The 19298-nt window shown below is 38.1% G+C and overlaps 1 protein-coding gene across 1 annotated transcript; it reads left to right on the forward strand.

Annotated features, from left to right (window-relative positions):
* The first annotated feature begins 10239 nt into the window (after nt 1-10239).
* Nucleotides 10240-17413, forward strand: LOC130172903 (ribonuclease ZC3H12A). Its single transcript, XM_056381876.1, has 6 exons — nt 10240-10349; nt 11590-12043; nt 12675-12814; nt 14847-15081; nt 15248-15354; nt 15518-17413. Exons 2-6 carry the CDS (start codon nt 11673-11675, stop codon nt 16540-16542), a joined length of 1878 nt encoding a protein of 625 aa, XP_056237851.1. The 5' UTR covers nt 10240-10349; nt 11590-11672; the 3' UTR covers nt 16543-17413.
* The last annotated feature ends 1885 nt before the right edge of the window (nt 17414-19298 follow it).

Here is a 19298-nt window from a genome sequence, read left to right on the forward strand (position 1 = left end):
AGACTGGGAAACTACTTATATCTGGGTGAAGCGATTCTCAGAATAATTTTTCAATTTCACACAAGGGAGAGACATGAAGTCACACAGTACATGTGAGTTTCACAAGAAATATGTGGCTCAAAAAGTGATGTGCCAATCTATGGATGCATTCCTTCTGAAACCCAAAGATCATTTCCAGACAGAGAGGGTAACAGCAGCTGAAATAACTAGCGTTTACCACACTGTGCAGCTCAGCAGTGGCCACGTGTCCCACATTGTCCCATATACAAATACTCTTTGCCCCACATTTGCTTTGTTGGGATCTGGTCACCCTAGTACCCAGTGTAATGGACCCCTTACAACCCCTTTGATCCAACATAAACAACACAACAATGTGTTTACAGAAACAACCCAGCATGATTTTGAGTGAATAAAACTGAGAAACAGAAAATGAGGGATGTTGCGACCAGACAATTTTGTCATATTTTCGTTTTTTTTAAAAATGACTCAAAAAGATTATTGAATTCAATTCATCAAAGTAGTTACCAATTAATTTTCAACTAATACCATTTTCTGTATAATATTGAAGAGTACATATTATTCTGTTGCCTTTACCAAATTTTCAAAATTATTTCCCCTTTTGTTCATTTTGAAACGTTTCCTATGCATCAGCGAACGTGAGGATGCAGGAATCCCTTTTTTTTCTGCAACTTGAGAATTTGTGAAACTTGATAATGCAGTTCGCGACCTGCATGTAAGCACTGCTCACAATCACCTTTGTGAAGTTGGCTAATTTGCAGAGCGCAGGAGAGGGTCCTAATAAAAATCTTTTTTTGTGTAAAGAAAGGAAAATTAGCTATTAAATTCTGTCTGTGGTGGTGAAATCTGAGCTGCAAAAAAAATGTTGTTGTTGTATAGTGATTATTTATCCCAACAATTAACACTTGAGCTCACTTGTCTGAACCTTAAAGCTTACCAGTCCAGTTCCCCATTGATATTTAGAAACAGCAATATGATAAACTTGCGTCATGAAAATAGAACCAATCATAAAAGTACTATTTTGCATGTTTCATTGGCATGAAAACACAAACACACACACACACACACACACACACACACACACACACACATACACAATCAGTATAATTGCAAAACTAAATTATGGTGCCCATGGGGAAATATGAATTATTTTATGTGTGCTGTACTCATTTCACGCCTGATGGACTCTCACCTTTAACCGGGAGGTGCATGTCGTTCGATGCAGTTTCAGGCACGGGTATTCTAATAAAAGAATAATGGAAGCATTCTCCCTTTTTAATTGGACATTGTTAGAATGACATATCAATCCTGCTGCAGAGATGCCCTTTCCATGTATACTGTAATTGAAACGTTCCCTATTTCTCCCTCAAAGTCCCTCTATACACAAGATTGAGACTGCTTATGGCTGGCAAATCTGGACCGCCTACATGGATGCTTATTGTTGACTCTGCTTTACTGAGAATCATATCATCACTTCAAATAATTTTTTATGTTTTCTTGCCATTATCTTGATGTGCATGTGATTTACTCCCTCTTTGTCTTCTCGGTCATAAATTCTTCTTGTACAGAAAGACACTAATGCGCAATTCACTTAGTATTGCTGATATATACCAGGAATACAATTACTATTTGTGATTCATCCCCCTTTATAGTATTTGTTTTCTGCAATTTTACATTCCAAAAGCTTTGATTTCCATTAGCATTTTGCAATTATCCAGAAATTCTATTAAAGTTCTTGGCAATGAAATGACAAGAAATGATCACCCTATTAAGCCCTGGAGCTAAAAACAACAATGTGCACACTATGGTATGGTTATAATTTTCATTAGAGAAAAAAACTGTGAATTACTACCTGTGTTTAACCACTCAAAATGCCATTCCAGGTATTCATGGCATGAGGCTGACAAGTGAACTGAAGCCGAGCAAATAAAAACTGGCAGCCGCTGGATGAATGGCTGCATGTTTGGGTCATGATAAGGAAGAATTACATTTTTACACATCAGTGAGGAGAGGAAAACAAAGCCTGGGTGTGGGGTTAAAAGCTCTATAAACTGTTGGAAAATAAACCAGTGGAAGAAAAAAAAAAGAAACATCATTCTCTCGTAGTGGATTAAGCATTTCCCTCAGTGGAAATGTAAGTGATTTAAAGCTCATCAAAATCACACAGTATGGCCCCCAAAGCAGACATTGTAGAAAGCATGATAGTGGTCCACAGGGTGGGTGAGGTACGATATCAGTCTTTTGGGGGCGTTCCTAATGGAGCTATTACGGAGTCAGCTGTCATATCCAAAGAACTTCATTAATCATCACAAGAGGGATAATTCGTCCTCATTGAACACTACAACTTCCAGATTCTCAATATTCTATATGATCAAATTCACCACTTCAAGCTCTTTTATAGATTCCCACCAAGCCATCAGCCCATTAATCCATCCAGGAGGTCTGACTCATACCTCACCTTACCTTACTCAATGTCAGCCTGTCCTTCACACATTTTGTTATTAATCTGTAGGAATCTACATGAGAACCAGTGCTGAAACCATTGTTTTCTCAGACACTGCAGAAGCAGTTTGACCAAATGGTACTATAGATTGGTATCAGAAGAGATTACATTGCAATAAGGATGAAGTGAGATAATAATAATAATAATAATAATAATAATAATAATAATAATAATACCTTTATTTGTGTGTTGCCTTTGCAGCCCAAAGTGCTACACAAAACAGGACAATTTCATAGCGCTGCAAAGATTTTTCTCTATCACTGTAGTCAGAGCCAGATTTTGCAAAATGGTTGAAATTAATGATGGACATTATGTCTTTTGAATCTCTAATCACAAGAATTAATAATAAGACTGACATTACAAAAAAGACAGTGAGAGAGACAAAAGTAATGTTAAGCAGAAAACAAAACTGAAAATGAAAAATAAACAATAATTGACAAAAATCTTTAATAACTATAATGATAACTAATAACTATTCCACAAAACACTAAAAACAATAAAAAATAAAACCACTGAAAAAATAAATAGCAAGAGTAAGTGATTAATTTCATTGAATTATTATTTTGATAATCGATTAATAAACTGAGACAAAGACTGACTGTTTTATGTTATGTTTATTGGATGTTTTATAGACCAAATGACTAATCAATGAATCAAGAAAACAATAGCATATTAATTTATAATGAAAATCTTTAGCTGCAGCCCTAGCAAGTGAATACACAAAGGCCAGAAGGAAAGCAGAGATTCAGATTCAGTTCAGGCAGAGAGGACCAAGTGAGGGCACAAGGCTGCATGTACATTATCCCAGCCAGTTGGCAGCTTGGCTCCTGAGAGCCCACTCCCATTGGGTGTGAATCAGAAATCTAACAGCAACAGTCGCCCCATGGTAGCACTACTGACAGCAAACTAATGCCCACACATACAGAATGGAGCACAAGAGCTGTCAACACCCCACCATGACCCTGTGGGTATAAACTGGCACAGAAGAAAAAGAAAAAAGAAAAATCACCCCCCAGCTGAAACTGATGGCTGTTGTTTCCTTCTCCAACACCTCTCAAGCACGCGTGAGCTTTTTACCACTAAGAGTGGATTTTCCTCATCAGTGTTGTATAATAATCAAAAGGTCGAGTCACAGTGGAGGAGGGAGTATAGAGTCAGGCAACGTGTATATAATTATCAGATTTATAGACGGAATTCATGCCTTTATTTGAGGCTGTCACATTTAAGTCATATGTAAACGTGCAGGAGAATAGAAGAAAAGTGAAAGGAAAACCCAACATTTACTGTTGGGTCACCATGGGCTAACAAAAGGTTTTAATTTAACTTAATGATGGCCATAAAGTGCTGTCTAAGAGATCCGCTGACTGCAACAGTCATAACATAAGATGGACATTATTGTGATTTTTAATAAAAAACATTCATTGACCCCTTGTGTCTTACTGTATTTGGAAGCATCTGCTTTCATTATTTTTCCTATTTATTTAATCAGGTTTATTCTTTAAATTGTCATCCATCTATGGTTTTAAGCAGGTGTTGGTGCTGAAGTCTTGAATCATTCTTTGTTTACCAAAGTTTTAAGTTCTCCAGCTATTCAAGTCTTGTCTCTAGTTATGTGTTGTGCACCTTTTAGGCCACTAGAGGGCAGCAGACACAATTAGGTTTTGTTAGTACTGAGTAAATTAAGGAAATTTAATGCATGGTTGGTATTCATTATCCCAGAATTTCTTTTCAACTTGGTAATTTATTGTATAAAATTTGAATTATGTTGCTTCTTGTGTGTCTTGTGTCTCAGTGATGTCATCGGGGTTATCTTCGGTTAGGATTTCAGACAACAACTTTTGTAATATAAAGTCTGTGTTACAAGCTGGTGGTATGGAGTTTGGAAGGCATGGTTTTACTCGACAAGGTGGATCAAATGAAATGATGCTCTTGGTTGCATTGTGGGAAATGTAGGATCCAGTGTTTTTAACCCATACTCGGGAGTGAAAGTCACAATCACTCAGCCTCTGCCTCTTTGATTTTGACCATTCCCAAATCACTTACTTTTATTAGTATAGATAACTTTGGTAGTACATAAAACAAAATCCATAAACAAACATATATTTTGCTGTATATCATGATATTAGAAGAAATTAGAAGTGATTAGAATCTTTTAATTAACAACAAAGTTACAAAAGCCTCCCTCACCAAACCCTGCAGGCTGTCATGAGACAAGCATTGAGTAGAGCTGATGAGCAGTATCTCAAGCGTTCAGCACCACCACCGAGCCGAATCAAGTCTGTGTTATCAGTAGACAAGGTAAACCACAATACTGAGCACCGTCAGCAAAGAACAGGAGCCCTGAGGGGGAACAGACATCAAAGTAATCAACCACTGAATGTTAGAACAGAGAGTAGCTGTCACACCATGAAACTGTGTTACCTTCTGTATTCAGTAGAAAGGAGAATCCTCTATAATAACATTCCTACAAACGCCCTTATTTACTTTGCCATAAACCATAATTTAATACAATGATAAACCAATCTCATTGATGTGATTTTTTATGCTTAGCTTCACCAGGCCATAACCTACTTCATTGACAGAGTCTGGTGCAAGTTAAGAAACTTGAATTGGTAGCCGAAACCGAAAAACAGCAGCTCATTCTAGACAATTCTCAGAGCAAACAGACATCTGCTTAATCTCTCTCAAGCTACACAGCGGCACACATGGCAGAATGCGAGACCATTATGATTTTCAATTTTGATACAGTTACAGCGTTGCGCCACAGTGTAGATATTGTGTGACTGAATCACCCACAATATGAGTGAAGCACTTCAGCAGAAACTCCAGGTTCTTTCCCTGAGATCCCAGCAGAGATTGCATTAATCATCACAGTCTCCCCTCCTAAGTGAAGACAGAGAGCAACAGCTGTGGGAGAGGAGCTTGGCTTTAAACAGTACAGAGTGCAGGAGGTTCAGCCATCACTTCTTGTTGTGGATTCTGACATCAATAGTAATGAATACCTTGGAGCGTTGCCCGACTGCATGAGCATGAGTTGCTACCAAACATGAGCCTGGGCATTGGAGGCGGTTGTTTGTTTGTGTCTCTTTGTATGTCCTGGTGACTCTGTGGGTCTATACGTGATCATGTATACTTGTAATATACACGCTTCCGTGTACCTGAACATCCTCATGTACTGCTGTGAGTGTCCGCCTTTTGTTGGGGCAGATATGAGTAATATGCAGAATAACAGGTAGGCCTAAATGACCTGGTCTGACAGGAACTATTAATCAGAACATTGTTGGTGCTCTTGGACGAGGCCTGGGCTCAGCTTCATGCTGAGGTTACACCTGCAAGGGCTGGAGCTGCACTGGGATCCAGTGCATATATACACAATGATCTTTAAATGATCTATGGCGGGCTGGACCACATTTATTTCAACAATAAAGAAGCAGGTGTATGCATGTTTTTTATCAGCATTTCTACATACCACAAAGGTAAGTGAGATAATCTTTTTTTTTTTTATTTGGTTGAACAATACACATGTACTTGCATTAACAGATTTTTTGGCCACTTTGGGGCAGTGGAAACAGGCTATAACCAAAACACTGACATACTATGATATTTTAAGTTGGTGTGGGAAACATCCAGAAGACTCTGAGAAACATTATCATTCGCTTGGAGTCATATTTTTGGCCACCTAATGAATAAAGGGAAATATTTATTCTCCTTTTACCTCTGTTTTGGTTCGCTATAGTTAGCTATAGTTAGCTAACTTTGACTGTCTGCCATTTGGTGCTGTCAGGTAGCATACAGTGGATTATTTAGAGATTTTTTGATGGAAAAGCTGTGATGCCTGCTGTATCAGAAAATGATGTTGATAAGAGCAGTAACTGAACAAAAATAGTAAAGTGCCAGGCTGAAAAATCAAAACAATTACTTAAAAGTTGCTGAATCGCTCCATAGATCTGACAGGAAATACAGAATTGGGTGATACTTTTCTGTGGTTTCATCACTACAAGCAACACCTTTTACCTTACACATGAACATTTATTTTGTTTGTTAGAATAAAAATATTAATTATACATATATATTAACACATTTAATTTCCATTGTGAGGTTCTCTTTATTTGGCACCATGACAACACAGGAAGGCTGCATATGTCCGGGAGAGTAAATAACATTTTAAGGATGTGAGAAATACAAACTGTTAATTAACTGCTAGTCAGTAAGAAGGTTGACAAACTACTCCAATTAAGACAAACCAAAACAAACGAGTGTACATGATATAAATATAAATACAAATGCTTCCAGTGCAAATATCAGAGTGCAGATATCCACAAACAGTAGGCTGGAGTCACTGCATTGTAATTCTGTGCTCACATCCTGCTCAGGGAATTCAGTTGTCACTAATCAAAGTAAATCTAATTAAACACAGACTCAAAACCTTGGCGTTCTCCATTCTACTTCTCTTTTGTCCAATCTTCTATCAACGCTTTAGCCACCTTGCCAGTTTTAACACCTTACCTCCACTTCACTCACACTGCCAGGAGGTCTTTGCTTGCTGATCTATGTAGGACAAGCAGCGGGGTGTCTGAAGTAATAAATGAACAAGATGAATGTAGGGGATATGTTCATTTGAAAGCTCTTGTCACTGAGGGTTTGTCGTCTGGCTGCACAAAGGGTGGAGCCGTCCTGCCTGATTTACTTTAGATTCAAACCAGGGCTAAATTGGAAATCGTGAATCACTCTGACACCATTGGCGCAAGATGGATTACTCCAGTTAAAGGCTGCCTTTTCTTTACTTTGGTTCTTTTTAAAGAAATCATACAAAAATTAATTTTTCTGACAAACGGCCGACCCGGGCAGTCAATGAAAGGAATAGCAAAAGGAGGCCAGGACTGAGGCACTACAAAGCAGGTTTTATCAGCACGGCACTATCCCAACCACATCCAAAAGCTCTCAGCAGCACAATGAGCCTGGCTGAATATTTGATCAACTGTCTCAGGTTTAACAAGCCTTGCCAAACTACACCTGCCTGGAGGAAAAGATATGCCTTTGAGCAGGGCAATGCCTCCCTCAAGGTGTTGAGGAAATAAGCGTTTGATGTTCACAATACCCAATCTGCACTAATCTCATCCAATCTTGAGCACTTGGATTCTCAGTGAGGTTCAAGATTTGCATTACTGAACAATGGCTTCCTGGATGCCAATAGCCTACTGCTTTCCAATATAACCTATCCATAAATTACAAAACAATGCACTCAACCACAGACTGCTGTAGTCTAAATGGAGCTTTTACAGATTGAATTCAAATGTCCTTCATGCCGATTGTGTGTGATGCAACTGATATTTATTCCTAATGAACTTGGAAACTCCCACATATACAGTTAAGTCATGGATAACTCATTTGTACAGAGGTGTAAATTTAAATGCTTTCTGTATCTTTATGTCTTTCGGTCTGAGCTTGAATGTGTGTTTTTGTATGTGTGTGTGTGTGTGTGTGTGTGTGTACGCCCCAACTCATCGTTGCTGGCTGCAGCTCATTGCCCTGCAGTAATATCAGGCCTTGCAGACACCTGGGACCAGTGGTGTGGGCCCTCAGAGGAGGCAACCGCCTGGCAACGGGGCCTGATTACTTTCTCCACTCTCCGGAACTCAACTCTGTATATGCCATTAACCAGCTCCACGCAGTGTGATCCCAAACCGACCGTGCCATTAACCCTGTACACAAAGGGTTGTTTACAAAAGTACACACACAAACACACACTACACAGAACTCCACATCTTAACCACCAGCTTGGTAAAGCCACAGCCGCCTGCAGACCAACATCTTCCATAATCTCCACAGGGAGAGCAGAGCAGAGTGAGGGATAATGAAGCAAGGGTGACATCTAGTGGCTACATTCTAGCACAACAGACATGGGCTGTCCATTTAAACAGTAGTCAAAATGTGTCTGTTTATACACTATAAAAATAGGTAAAGATGGAAGAACATGCGCTCCTTAAGAATATTGTCTGTTTACTGGAAAAATAGACAGCGTTTAAATGTCATTTCACAATTATCTTGCATATACCAGCCCAATTTGGGGTGCAATGTAATGTTCTGGTAGATTATTAATTCTTAAGTATTGTTACTGTCACTCTGACACCATTGGCGCAAGATGGATTACTCCAGTTAAAGGTTGCCTTTTCTTTACTTTGGTTTTTCTGACAAACGGTAGTCAATGAAAGGAATAGCAAAAGCAAAAACATTGGCTTCTTATTGTTTATGGTCTTCTTTCCTTCTGGTCTCGCTCAAAACCAGTATGTGGAGAAGTATCAAAGTCGTAACCCTTTACTTTGCCACAAACTGGCCTTATAAGAACGGTGACAAAATGCAGAAATGATCATAAAGCTTTGTTATTACACCAGATAAGGAAATATTATATGTTTTATATCATATATGGGTTAAGTTTCAAATCAACTGTAGAAGAAGTTCTCAGATCCTTGAATTAGTAATAGCACAATGTAAACATACCCGATTACAAGTAAAAGCCCTACATCAGTGAAAATAGGCTATAAATATCGTTAGCATAATGTACTTGAAGTATGAAAAGTAAAAAATTATGCAAACTGGTGCCTTTCAAAGAGGTGCATTATTATATATCTTATTGCTTCAGTTTATTTTAAGTAGAGCAATCTATGAAAACACATCATAGTTTATTCACTGATGTGTTTTTTATATGATATATGAAACTGCAAAGTAACTTGTGACGGTGTCAAACACAGTGGAGTAAGAAGTACAATATTTCCCTCTGAAATGGAGTGGGGTTAAAGTATAAAGTAGCATGAAATAATAATACTCAAGTAATGTCCCAGTACCTCAGAATTGTACGGTAGCCTATGTATAATGGAAACATGACATAACATTAATTTTATTGTCTTTGTATCACATCCAAAACACATCAACAAAAAACACAATACTAACAAAAACAGAAGTGTTGGATTTTTGTTATTTTACTCCCAAACCACAAGGGGGCAGCTTGTCCCATATGTTTTATTTTTTTTATTTTTTTTATTTATTTTTTTTATAATTATCAGAAAATTAAGTTTATAGCAGGAAATCCATGGTTCATCACGAATTCTCATGGAATAATCAAAATAATTTTTCTCGTTGACAAATTATCCAGATCCTTAAAAAAAAACAACCAGGAAGAAACTGATGAAGATACTTCAAAATCTGTTGTTGTGCAGAATTTAAAAAACAGAAGAAAGAAAGATGACAAATGACAACCCTTAGGCTGCTGCATGCAGGCCACACAGACATGGCTTTACAAACATTTTACTTCCCCTTTTTAACCTAATGTAATCCTAATTACACACACTAATAATTACAAATTTCTATCTTTCTTAATTTAATCCTTTTTTTTCATTATCTACCTTTGAATTATTTTTAAATGCTACAGTAACTATGCTGTACATTTAATGGCTTTACCTTACAGCAAATGAAGAATTTATTTATTTCATTCATTTCATTGTCACTCTGTAAAATCCTCAAAGGGACAGCATCAACAACAAAGAATATGTAAAACACACAAAAACAAAAAACAAAGACAAAAACACTCCTGCACTACAATGTGAGTGACTGATAGGGAAAAGGAAAAGGAACACCTTATCTTATCTCTTGATATATGCAAATTTTTCATGGCTCTGCATGCCTCCCTCTGGAGCTTTTTTTTTTTTTCAAGGAGGGAGGCGCTACGAAGTCGGAACTATGTCAAAGTTACTGTACTCCGACACATTAACAAGAGTTAGAAGTGACTTCTGCTGACAAGTGGAACACAAGGACAGAGGGACAAACAGTGAAGGTAAGCTGACGCTTCGCCTTAGTCTGCCGTGACATTTGTTGACGAGAAACGTAGGAATTGGCTGAAACCTTACCTGCCTGCCGGTTAGCCTGAGACACGTCCCGTTGGAAACTTGTAGCTATTTGTCACCTGTGTCAGGTACAAGTCTAAGATATGTTCAGAGTGTTTGTTACGTACTTATATCTTCATACAGGTAACATATTGCACATACATTGCCTGAAGCAGCGCAGCGTGTCTTCCTGATTATGTTCAGCTCTTTATTTAACTTAACAGAGGCTGAAAGGCTGAGTAGCCGATCAGACCTTACAGTATATCAGAGACACAGGCCTGTGTGGTGGGCCATCAAATATAACAAAGAACATCGCGATAATTACAATATCCAACAAAACTGATTGGATGCCCATTTGTAGCTTTACCACGTACACCACATAATAAAAAAATATACATAATAACATGGAAAATGGCAAAATACAAGATCATATTAAGAAGGAATAGAGAGTAGCCTATGGGTAAATAAAATGCATGAAAGTCCTTAAAATGAAGGCAATTAAAGCAGCAAATAACTGTTATTTTCATTTTTGGTTATTCTTCTTGATGGAATGATTTTTGTTTAGTCTATAAAACATCAGAAAAAAATGTCCATCCCAGTAATGTAATGTAATGCAAGATCTATAAAATCAAATTATGGCATGAGCGTCTTCCAGATTTTTGGTAATATTGCTGAAAAATGACTAAAACAATTAATCAATTATAAAGATGCATGATTATTAATTCTGTGTTGATCAACCAAATCTATTAATTGACAAATCTTTGTGGCTCTAAAGTCAGTCTAGCTCAGAAATATGTACTGTTACTTTATGAAAATCAATGTCTTAACAAGCATTCGATGGAGAGGTTACTGCAAACTTGTGCTGTCAGACAAATTTTAAATCCTAGCAGAGATATCAGAGTTTCCAAGGATGTCAAATATGTCAGGCTGAGTTTTGGGGGAATCTGTATCATGATGCACAAGACATTTCGGTGCAGCTATAAAAAAAAAAGAAAAAAAAGAAAATGTGGAGTCATATTTTACTTGAACATCATACAGCTTCAGCAACAAGTCACTTCAGAATATATGGATATGTTTAACAGTGTGGAATAAGATGATTTTTAAAGTCTCGATGCTACTTGAAAAGAAACAAAAATGGGAAAACAGGATGTAAAAATGTTTAATTGTGTAATTTCATGTCTCTTTTTTCAGTCAATACATGACTGAAAAAATCCATCCCAAAGAGGATTTAATACGTCTTCTATGCTGCTGAAAAGGGGCCCAGATGCTTCAGGATGAATCAGGTACTTCCCAGCCAGAGCTCAGCTTCAGGCCTGCTGGAACCAGACAGCGAGGAGTTCCAGCTCAGAGTGGATTTCTTCAGGAAACTGGGTTACTCCTCCGCAGAGGTGAAGGCTGCCCTGAGGAAGCTGGGGCTCTGCTCAGACACCAACTCTGTGCTTGGAGAGCTGGTTAATAGTAGGACAAGCTCTGCGCCCTGCATGTCCAGCTCTGACAGCCATGACAGGAGCGCAGGCCAAAAAGACCCTCTGCTGCCTCCCAGTTGGACCCTCGGACCTAGAATCACACCACAACTGGGGGACCGAAAGAACACAGACTCAGAATTGAGGCCTGTTGTTATTGACGGCAGTAATGTTGCCATGAGGTAATCCTGATACCAAATGTTTTATCTGGGTATTTTTTTAATGGGGTCATAGATCAGTAACTTAAATCATAATTCATCATTTTAATAGCTGGTATGTTTTGCTAACTACAGAGCTTTTCCAATAGGTGTAGACAAAGATTTATTGCATTCAGCAATAACCATAGGTCGTGCTGTCTACCTGGTGACAGTAAAATACCTTTAACATAAGATCTTTCAAACAACCCTCAGTTGTTGCCAAGTTGTCATTCAACTCTGACCCTGAAAAACATTTTCCTCCATCTTAACTTTTTTTTTTAGAAGGGCGTTCACCATCCTGCCTGTGCATGTTCTTTAATGGACACTGCTACAATATGCAAATTTTAGACACACCTAAAAATCTCTGCCTCGCAATAGAATTGAAGTGAAACATAATATTCACAGTGAATAGTAGCTGGGAGGAAGGTTTCTGTCTGCGTTAACATTCAAAGGCACATGGTGTTTATACAGATCAACTGAATTTTAACAGTTGCTTTTCATATTTTATATATATATATATATATATATATATATATATATATATATATATATATATATATTATATATTAACAGTCAAATTATTTGTATTCATGTTCTCTCGCTGTGTCTTTTCCAGTCATGGCAACAAGGAAGTCTTCTCCTGCCGCGGCATCCAGCTGGCAGTGAATTTTTTCCTGGACAGAGGTCATAATACCATCACTGTGTTTGTTCCCACTTGGCGCAAAGAGCAGGCCAGACCTGATGCCCCCATAACAGGTGATGATATGAGACATAAAACATTTATCAGTCAATGCAGAAACAATCCCATTGGCTAAACCTCGCATAGCTGACATTAAATTAATTTGTAGTTCTGCATAAATCATGAGTGACGAGCGATTTTGATGTGACTCTCATTAACAGCCAACAAAGAAGCAGTCTAGTCTCTCTGACTGGATTTCCACAGATGAAGGAAATACTCACTTCTGAGTACTATGCAGTCTGATTTTAGCATCTCATATATTGTTGTATTTACTAAACTCTAATGTTAAATGAATAGTTTGACATTTTCATAAATACACTTGGTCAATGTCCTAGTCATATTTGTCAATTAAATAAAGCTACAGAAAGCATCCGGTTAGCTTAGATTAGCACAGAGACTGGAAGAGGAAAGGGCTAGCCAAAAAAATGTGCAGATCACCACTTTTAAAGTCTAATTAACAAGTAGCCTAATTAACAAATTATATCTCAATTGTTTAATCCCTGCAATCTTTTTCTGTTTCTTGGTGGGCATTCTTTTTTACCACAGAGCCAACCTAGTTGTCTCTTTCTGTTTTCAGTTTATGCTAAGCTAAGCTAAGTTAACCAGCTGGTGCTTGGATCCATGGTGTACACATCACTTATGAGAGTGGTATCAATCTTCTTATTTAACTGTCCACTAGAAAAGAAAAAAAAGTGCATTTCCCAAAATGTCAAAGTCTTTCTTTAATTAACCAGGAATCAGCGGTTTGTTTGTTTTGTTTTTTGTTTTTTGTTTTTTGTTCTTCTTTGCCCCCGCCTGTTCAGTTAAGTCACTGAGACTTCTTCCTCTACAGCTTCCCATTTACTAAGAAATGTGAATGTGACTTCCACTTAAATCTCTTCCAACACAGTAGCTGTAGGTATGACTATGCCTGTAGAGTATAATGTTTCAGTGTTGTCAGAGGCAGAACTTAAGTGTGTCACACTGAAGATTATGAAACAGAGATCATGTTTCAGTATGAAGCAATGCACAACACACAACACATTAAAATGATTTCATGTAAAAGTTTCCATATGTTGTGCAGTGTGATGTGTACTCTGGCAGTAGTATACAGTACAGGGCTCTACATTTCTGATAGCTGAGTCACCAACCAGTTTTGGTGTATTTGAGCAATGCAGTTTAATATCATGACTACACTGTACCATCTCAGTGAGTAGACAAGCTGCCTTTTGTTCAATCGTTATGCATCTTTTCCAGTCCTGCTTACCCAACCTCTGATAATTCCAAAAACAACAACTATGAAATGAGGAGTGGATCATCCTTTTGAAACTGATGCATCAGCACTATGTGGCTGTCAGGATTTAGTAACTCTGCAGCCTGGGTGGAGCAATCCAGGGGATCTATTTTCAGTCTGTGAACAAGGAAGTAAAAATCTGCCATCTGCAGTCAGTCCTGGGAAAGCCCCATCAGGAAGTACAGCTGTGTTTTAAACTTCCACACCTAGTTTAGTGTGTAGTTAAGGTCTGATAATCATCTACAGCAAAGGGTTAAGTGAAATCACCCTGAAAAACACAAAGTACTTAGTCAGAAAAGTGCCTTTGAGTGTTTGAGTGTATTGTCTATGAATAAAACTGTCACGCACATTACTGGCTTTCATGTGACCTGGCCTCTTGGATGGTTGATTTAATTTCAATTTTAATTTGTGTAATAAGCTCTGACAATGTGTGTATTATGTTTTCATTAACTCGTCTCGCAGGTAAAGCAATATGATATCTTTTACATAGAGATATAGAGAGTGTTATGATGTTGGCACAGGTGATGTAAAACCGTCTTTGGTGCTGTTTTCTGTGATTAATCACTGGAGCTTTGTTAAATGGTAATTGCTTTTTTTCTTTTCAATCTTTGTGTTTTTTGTTGCTTGAATGTGCGGTTGAGGATAATGATAAATGTTAGTCATGTTACATAACAAAGCTGCGCACTTTATATATAATTTTGATTATGACATAACCACTGTTAAATACAGCATAAAAAGGTAACATTGCAATCTGACATGATTGTTTGCACTTTCAGATCAACACATACTGATGGAGCTTGAAAAACGTAAAATAGTGGTCTTCACTCCATCGCGTCGAGTTGGGGGTAAGCGGGTGGTTTGCTATGACGACCGCTTTATTGTCAAGTTGGCGTACGACTCGGACGGCGTGATCGTGTCCAATGACACCTACCGTGACCTCCAGGGCGAAAGACCTGAGTGGAAGAAATGCATCGAGGAGAGGCTCCTCATGTACTCCTTTGTGAATGACAAGTAAGCAGTTTGTCTGTTTCACATTTTCCTACCATGAATAAGATTTAATGTGGTTCCTGAGGGAACATTATTGCATGAGGGAAACATAATTAGGCTGCACCCATCTGATTTGTCACAAGTAAATGACGAAATCAACAATGAGTTATTTCTGTTTTGTTTTTTCCAGGTTCATGCCCCCTGATGATCCTCTGGGTCGCCATGGCCCCAGTCTGGACAACTTCCTTAGGAAAACGCCTCTGCCTACAGAGCAAAAGAGACAGCTCTGTCCATATGGTAAAATACTAATAGCATGTAAATCAGGAAGAGAAACAACATATTTTTATACTGCCAATGCTTTGTTAGACTTTCCATGCTTTTTGGCCACAAAGGAAATGCGGTTCCCCAATGAGATGACCCCTAACTTCTTTGTGTTTGTATCCATTTTTGTTTTTCTCAGACAAAAAGTGCACCTACGGCATCAAATGTAAATTTTACCATCCAGAGAGAGCCAACAAGTCCTACCTGTCCTTGGCTGATGAACTGAGGGAGAAAGCCCAGATTTCTATAGTAAAAGAAGACAGAAATGCCAGATTATCACCCAAACAGCTTCAGTCTGATACTGGGCCTGCTCATAATACCTGTTCACATCCTCGAGACTCAGAGTTCATTGGAGACAGAAAAAATTCTTCAAATCCCAGTCATGTTAGTGGAAACAAACTGGTGTACTCGGAGGATCCTGGAAACAGTTTGAATCATATGCCCTGTTCTGGAACAGGAGGCCAGAAAGATTGGCCTGGGCTGCAATTGGTGCAGAATCATTACTATGCCAACATCTCTCACGAGTACCTCGACTCCGGTCTCGGCTCTTTTGAGAGCCAGTACTCTGATCGTTCGCATTGCCGCAGCAACTCCCACAGGCTCAGGTCCCAGCAGCAAAGTGCACTCGCTGGACCTAGACACAACTCAGTGCATTTAGGGAAAAATAACGCCAGCCACTCCTGTAGTTGCTGTTCCCATGCAGTGTCCTCAACAGCTCACCAACAACATCATGGAAACATGGACTCTATGGGTAAGCCCAACTATCCTCCTCAAATGTTCCCAACAAGTGTGCCACAACAACGCAGCCTCCCCAGCCCTCTCCAATATAGTGGAGGCCCCCATTATCAACAACATTACTGGTCAGATCCCTTTCAGGGGCAGCCCCAAGCCACGACATTGTGTAGTCTCTCCTCTTCAGTCCATTCCTCACACTCACATAACTCTTGCTGCTCTTACAAAGGCCATGAGTACCATCCCTGGGGCCAACAACCGCCATCCTCTGCTACGTTTGACCCACAAAGGTTGGAACTCCGCAAGAAACTGCAAGCCATCTTCAACCCACATGAGGTGGATACAGTCATGGAAATGTTCCCACATTTGATGGATGCAGAGAAACTGGCTGCAAAGATCCTCAACCTGAAGGCTCAGAGAGGGATATTCTGATGACTTTCTTCCCTTCAGTCAGAACTAATATGATACTTGTGTTGACCTCAGTTATATCCCAAAGGTATGTCATAGCAAACAGAGACTTTCTCGAGAAGCGTCTAGTGTCTATAGTTGAATGATGTTAAAGCTAATTGCTGAAGAGGTTTTATTCTGTCTGATGTTTCATTATGAAAGGGAACTTTTCGCTCCTGTTCATGAACAGTTTAGATAATCTGTTCTCAGTTATATGCATTTGTATGACACTGTAGTCAAATGTGACCTTGTCATCCAAGTTTGGGATGAAAAGGGCCTCTAGACTAAAGTAGTTATGACAGAGCTTCTAGAGTTTTGACTGTTGATGCATATTGTATCAAATGTGATCTATTTTAAGTTCTTATGCAATATGAAATTGCTGTATAAGTATTACTTGTTCTTTTACTTACGCTGTAGTTCTCCAGAACAGCCTGCTGTTCCACATTATCTCTGTGAGGTATAGCTAAAGTATATATTTCAACATATTGTGGCCACTCAATGTATTCAGCAAAGTATTCTGACTCTCAAATAGTATTTACAGTAAATCCCATTGAAACTGAGGAAAAGCCTTTGACACTAGTAAAAGGAGTTTGTTGGTTCATCATCACCTTTTTCCTGTAAATCAGTATCAATTTCATGGAACATTCTGCATGCCACTACATGCATACTGTGTGATTGAATATGTTGTAAAGCAAACAATGAAAGTATGGAATTTATGTTCTCATGAACACAGATTTATGTTCTCTTACACTTAATCAGATCACCTACTGTAAATGTATACTGTTAAGATAAACCTTAAATGTAAGCATGTGTAAGAAAAAACACATGCCACTGCAAATAAAAGATGTGTCAGATATTATGTGTCCCAGTTGAAGTTACTTCCACAGTTCATCAGAAAAAGAAAAAAAAACCTAGTATTGGGACTCACCCGTGCTTACATCATAACATATTGCCTAAATCTTCTACTGAATTTCACAAATACACTTTCGGTCAAAAGTTTTAGAATGCGTCAGTTTTTCCAGCTGTTTTTTAAATTAACATATTTCAGAACGAATTAACAATTGGGGATTTTATCAGCAAGGATGAAATCTCATTGTTGAACTAAATTTAAAGAACACTCGTGGTGTTCTTTTCTACAATGCTCTTATTATATATCTGTTTTTATTGATGTTTTATGTCTTTTAATTTATCTTGTGTTTATCATTTTTATCATGTACAGCACTTTGGTAACTTCTGGTTGTTTTTTAAAGTGCTTTATAAATAAAGCTGGATTGGATTGGATTGGAATGCCAGTCAAATATTGTTCACAAATACTTTCTGGTCCTCTATAATGTGAACCCCTGACCAACCAGTCCGTTTTCCTTTGTTATTTGCCTTTTTTTCATCATTCTGATATCAATAAACAGCACTGCTTCCTACACTAACACTGTCATTGTACAGACATAGGGCCTGTAAGTAACAAAACAAAAGTTAAGGCAACTGTTGTTTCCATTAACTTTCATGGCTTCTTTACTTCCATTGCTATAGGAAGCTGTAAGTTAACCAATGTCTTAATCCATGAAAAAGGCCTGTTTTCTGTGGAATTTACATGAGTTCTCAGTATTTGTTGACCTAAACTTTTTTTCGTTCCCTTGGGCAATTTACCACTTACCTTTGTACCATATAAGATTATTTACAGGACTAGAACTGCTTACATTTTAATAAAAACTGGAAAAAGCTTGCTGTTGTAAAACGTCTGACCAGTTTCCCCATGCACAGACTCGTCTACTACAACCATTTTTTTTAACTAGCCTAAGGGTTTTTCTTTAAAACAAAGAATTTTTGTACTCTGCAGCTCAGGTTGTAGGCTTGAACAAATCAGACACTCATTTTGCTTTAGTAGCTGAGGGGAAAGGTCAGCCAGTGTGTGTGTGTATATGTGTGTATGTATGCATGCTCAAGCGAACAAAGATTCTGGCTCTCTACTGTTACTTATTAATCTTTTTTTTTTTTTTTTCTATTTTTTTTAAAGATCTTTTAATTGAACTTGAATTTATGTCAGAGTCTTTACAACTAAAGATGTTAGTCCACCACTTTGGTCCAGACTGAAATATCTCACTAACTACTGGATGAATTGCCCAGAAATTCCCTCATAATGAATCCAGCTTACTTTGTTGGTCCCCTGATGTTTCCTCTAGAGCTGCTATGAAGAGTAGGGACTGTCAAGAGCTAATTAGCAAATGATGGCATGCTAACACACTAAACTAACACACTGAATAAGGTAAACGTTATACCCGCTAAACATAAACATGCTAGGATTATCGGTGTGAGCATGTTAGCATGCTGAGGCAAGCATTTAGCGTAGCAGAGCTGCTAGTTTGGTTGTATATTCATTCTTACTTTGAGTGAAATGAAAACAATACATCTGCAACTCAACCAACATTAATGCTGGACTGAACTGAGACTGCTAAAAAAGACACCTATCTCAAGCTGACTCCACTTCTTTGACTATGTTGTGATATGTCCCTATAGATCTTTTAAACCCAACATGTTCATTATTTGTTGTCTAAGTCTATGTTTTAAGACCATTTTCTCCTTTTAACTGTTGTTTTAACTATTTGTCAAAAATGTCGAATATGCACACATGATATCTGGCAGGAGCCAGACTAGCACTTGTGTAATCTAGGCAAACATACCAGCAAGAGTGGAGAATTACAGTTGACTAAATATAAATATTGACACGATTTACATGATTTTCATAT

Source organism: Seriola aureovittata, chromosome 7 (assembly GCF_021018895.1).
Source record: "Seriola aureovittata isolate HTS-2021-v1 ecotype China chromosome 7, ASM2101889v1, whole genome shotgun sequence".
NCBI lineage: Eukaryota > Metazoa > Chordata > Actinopteri > Carangiformes > Carangidae > Seriola > Seriola aureovittata.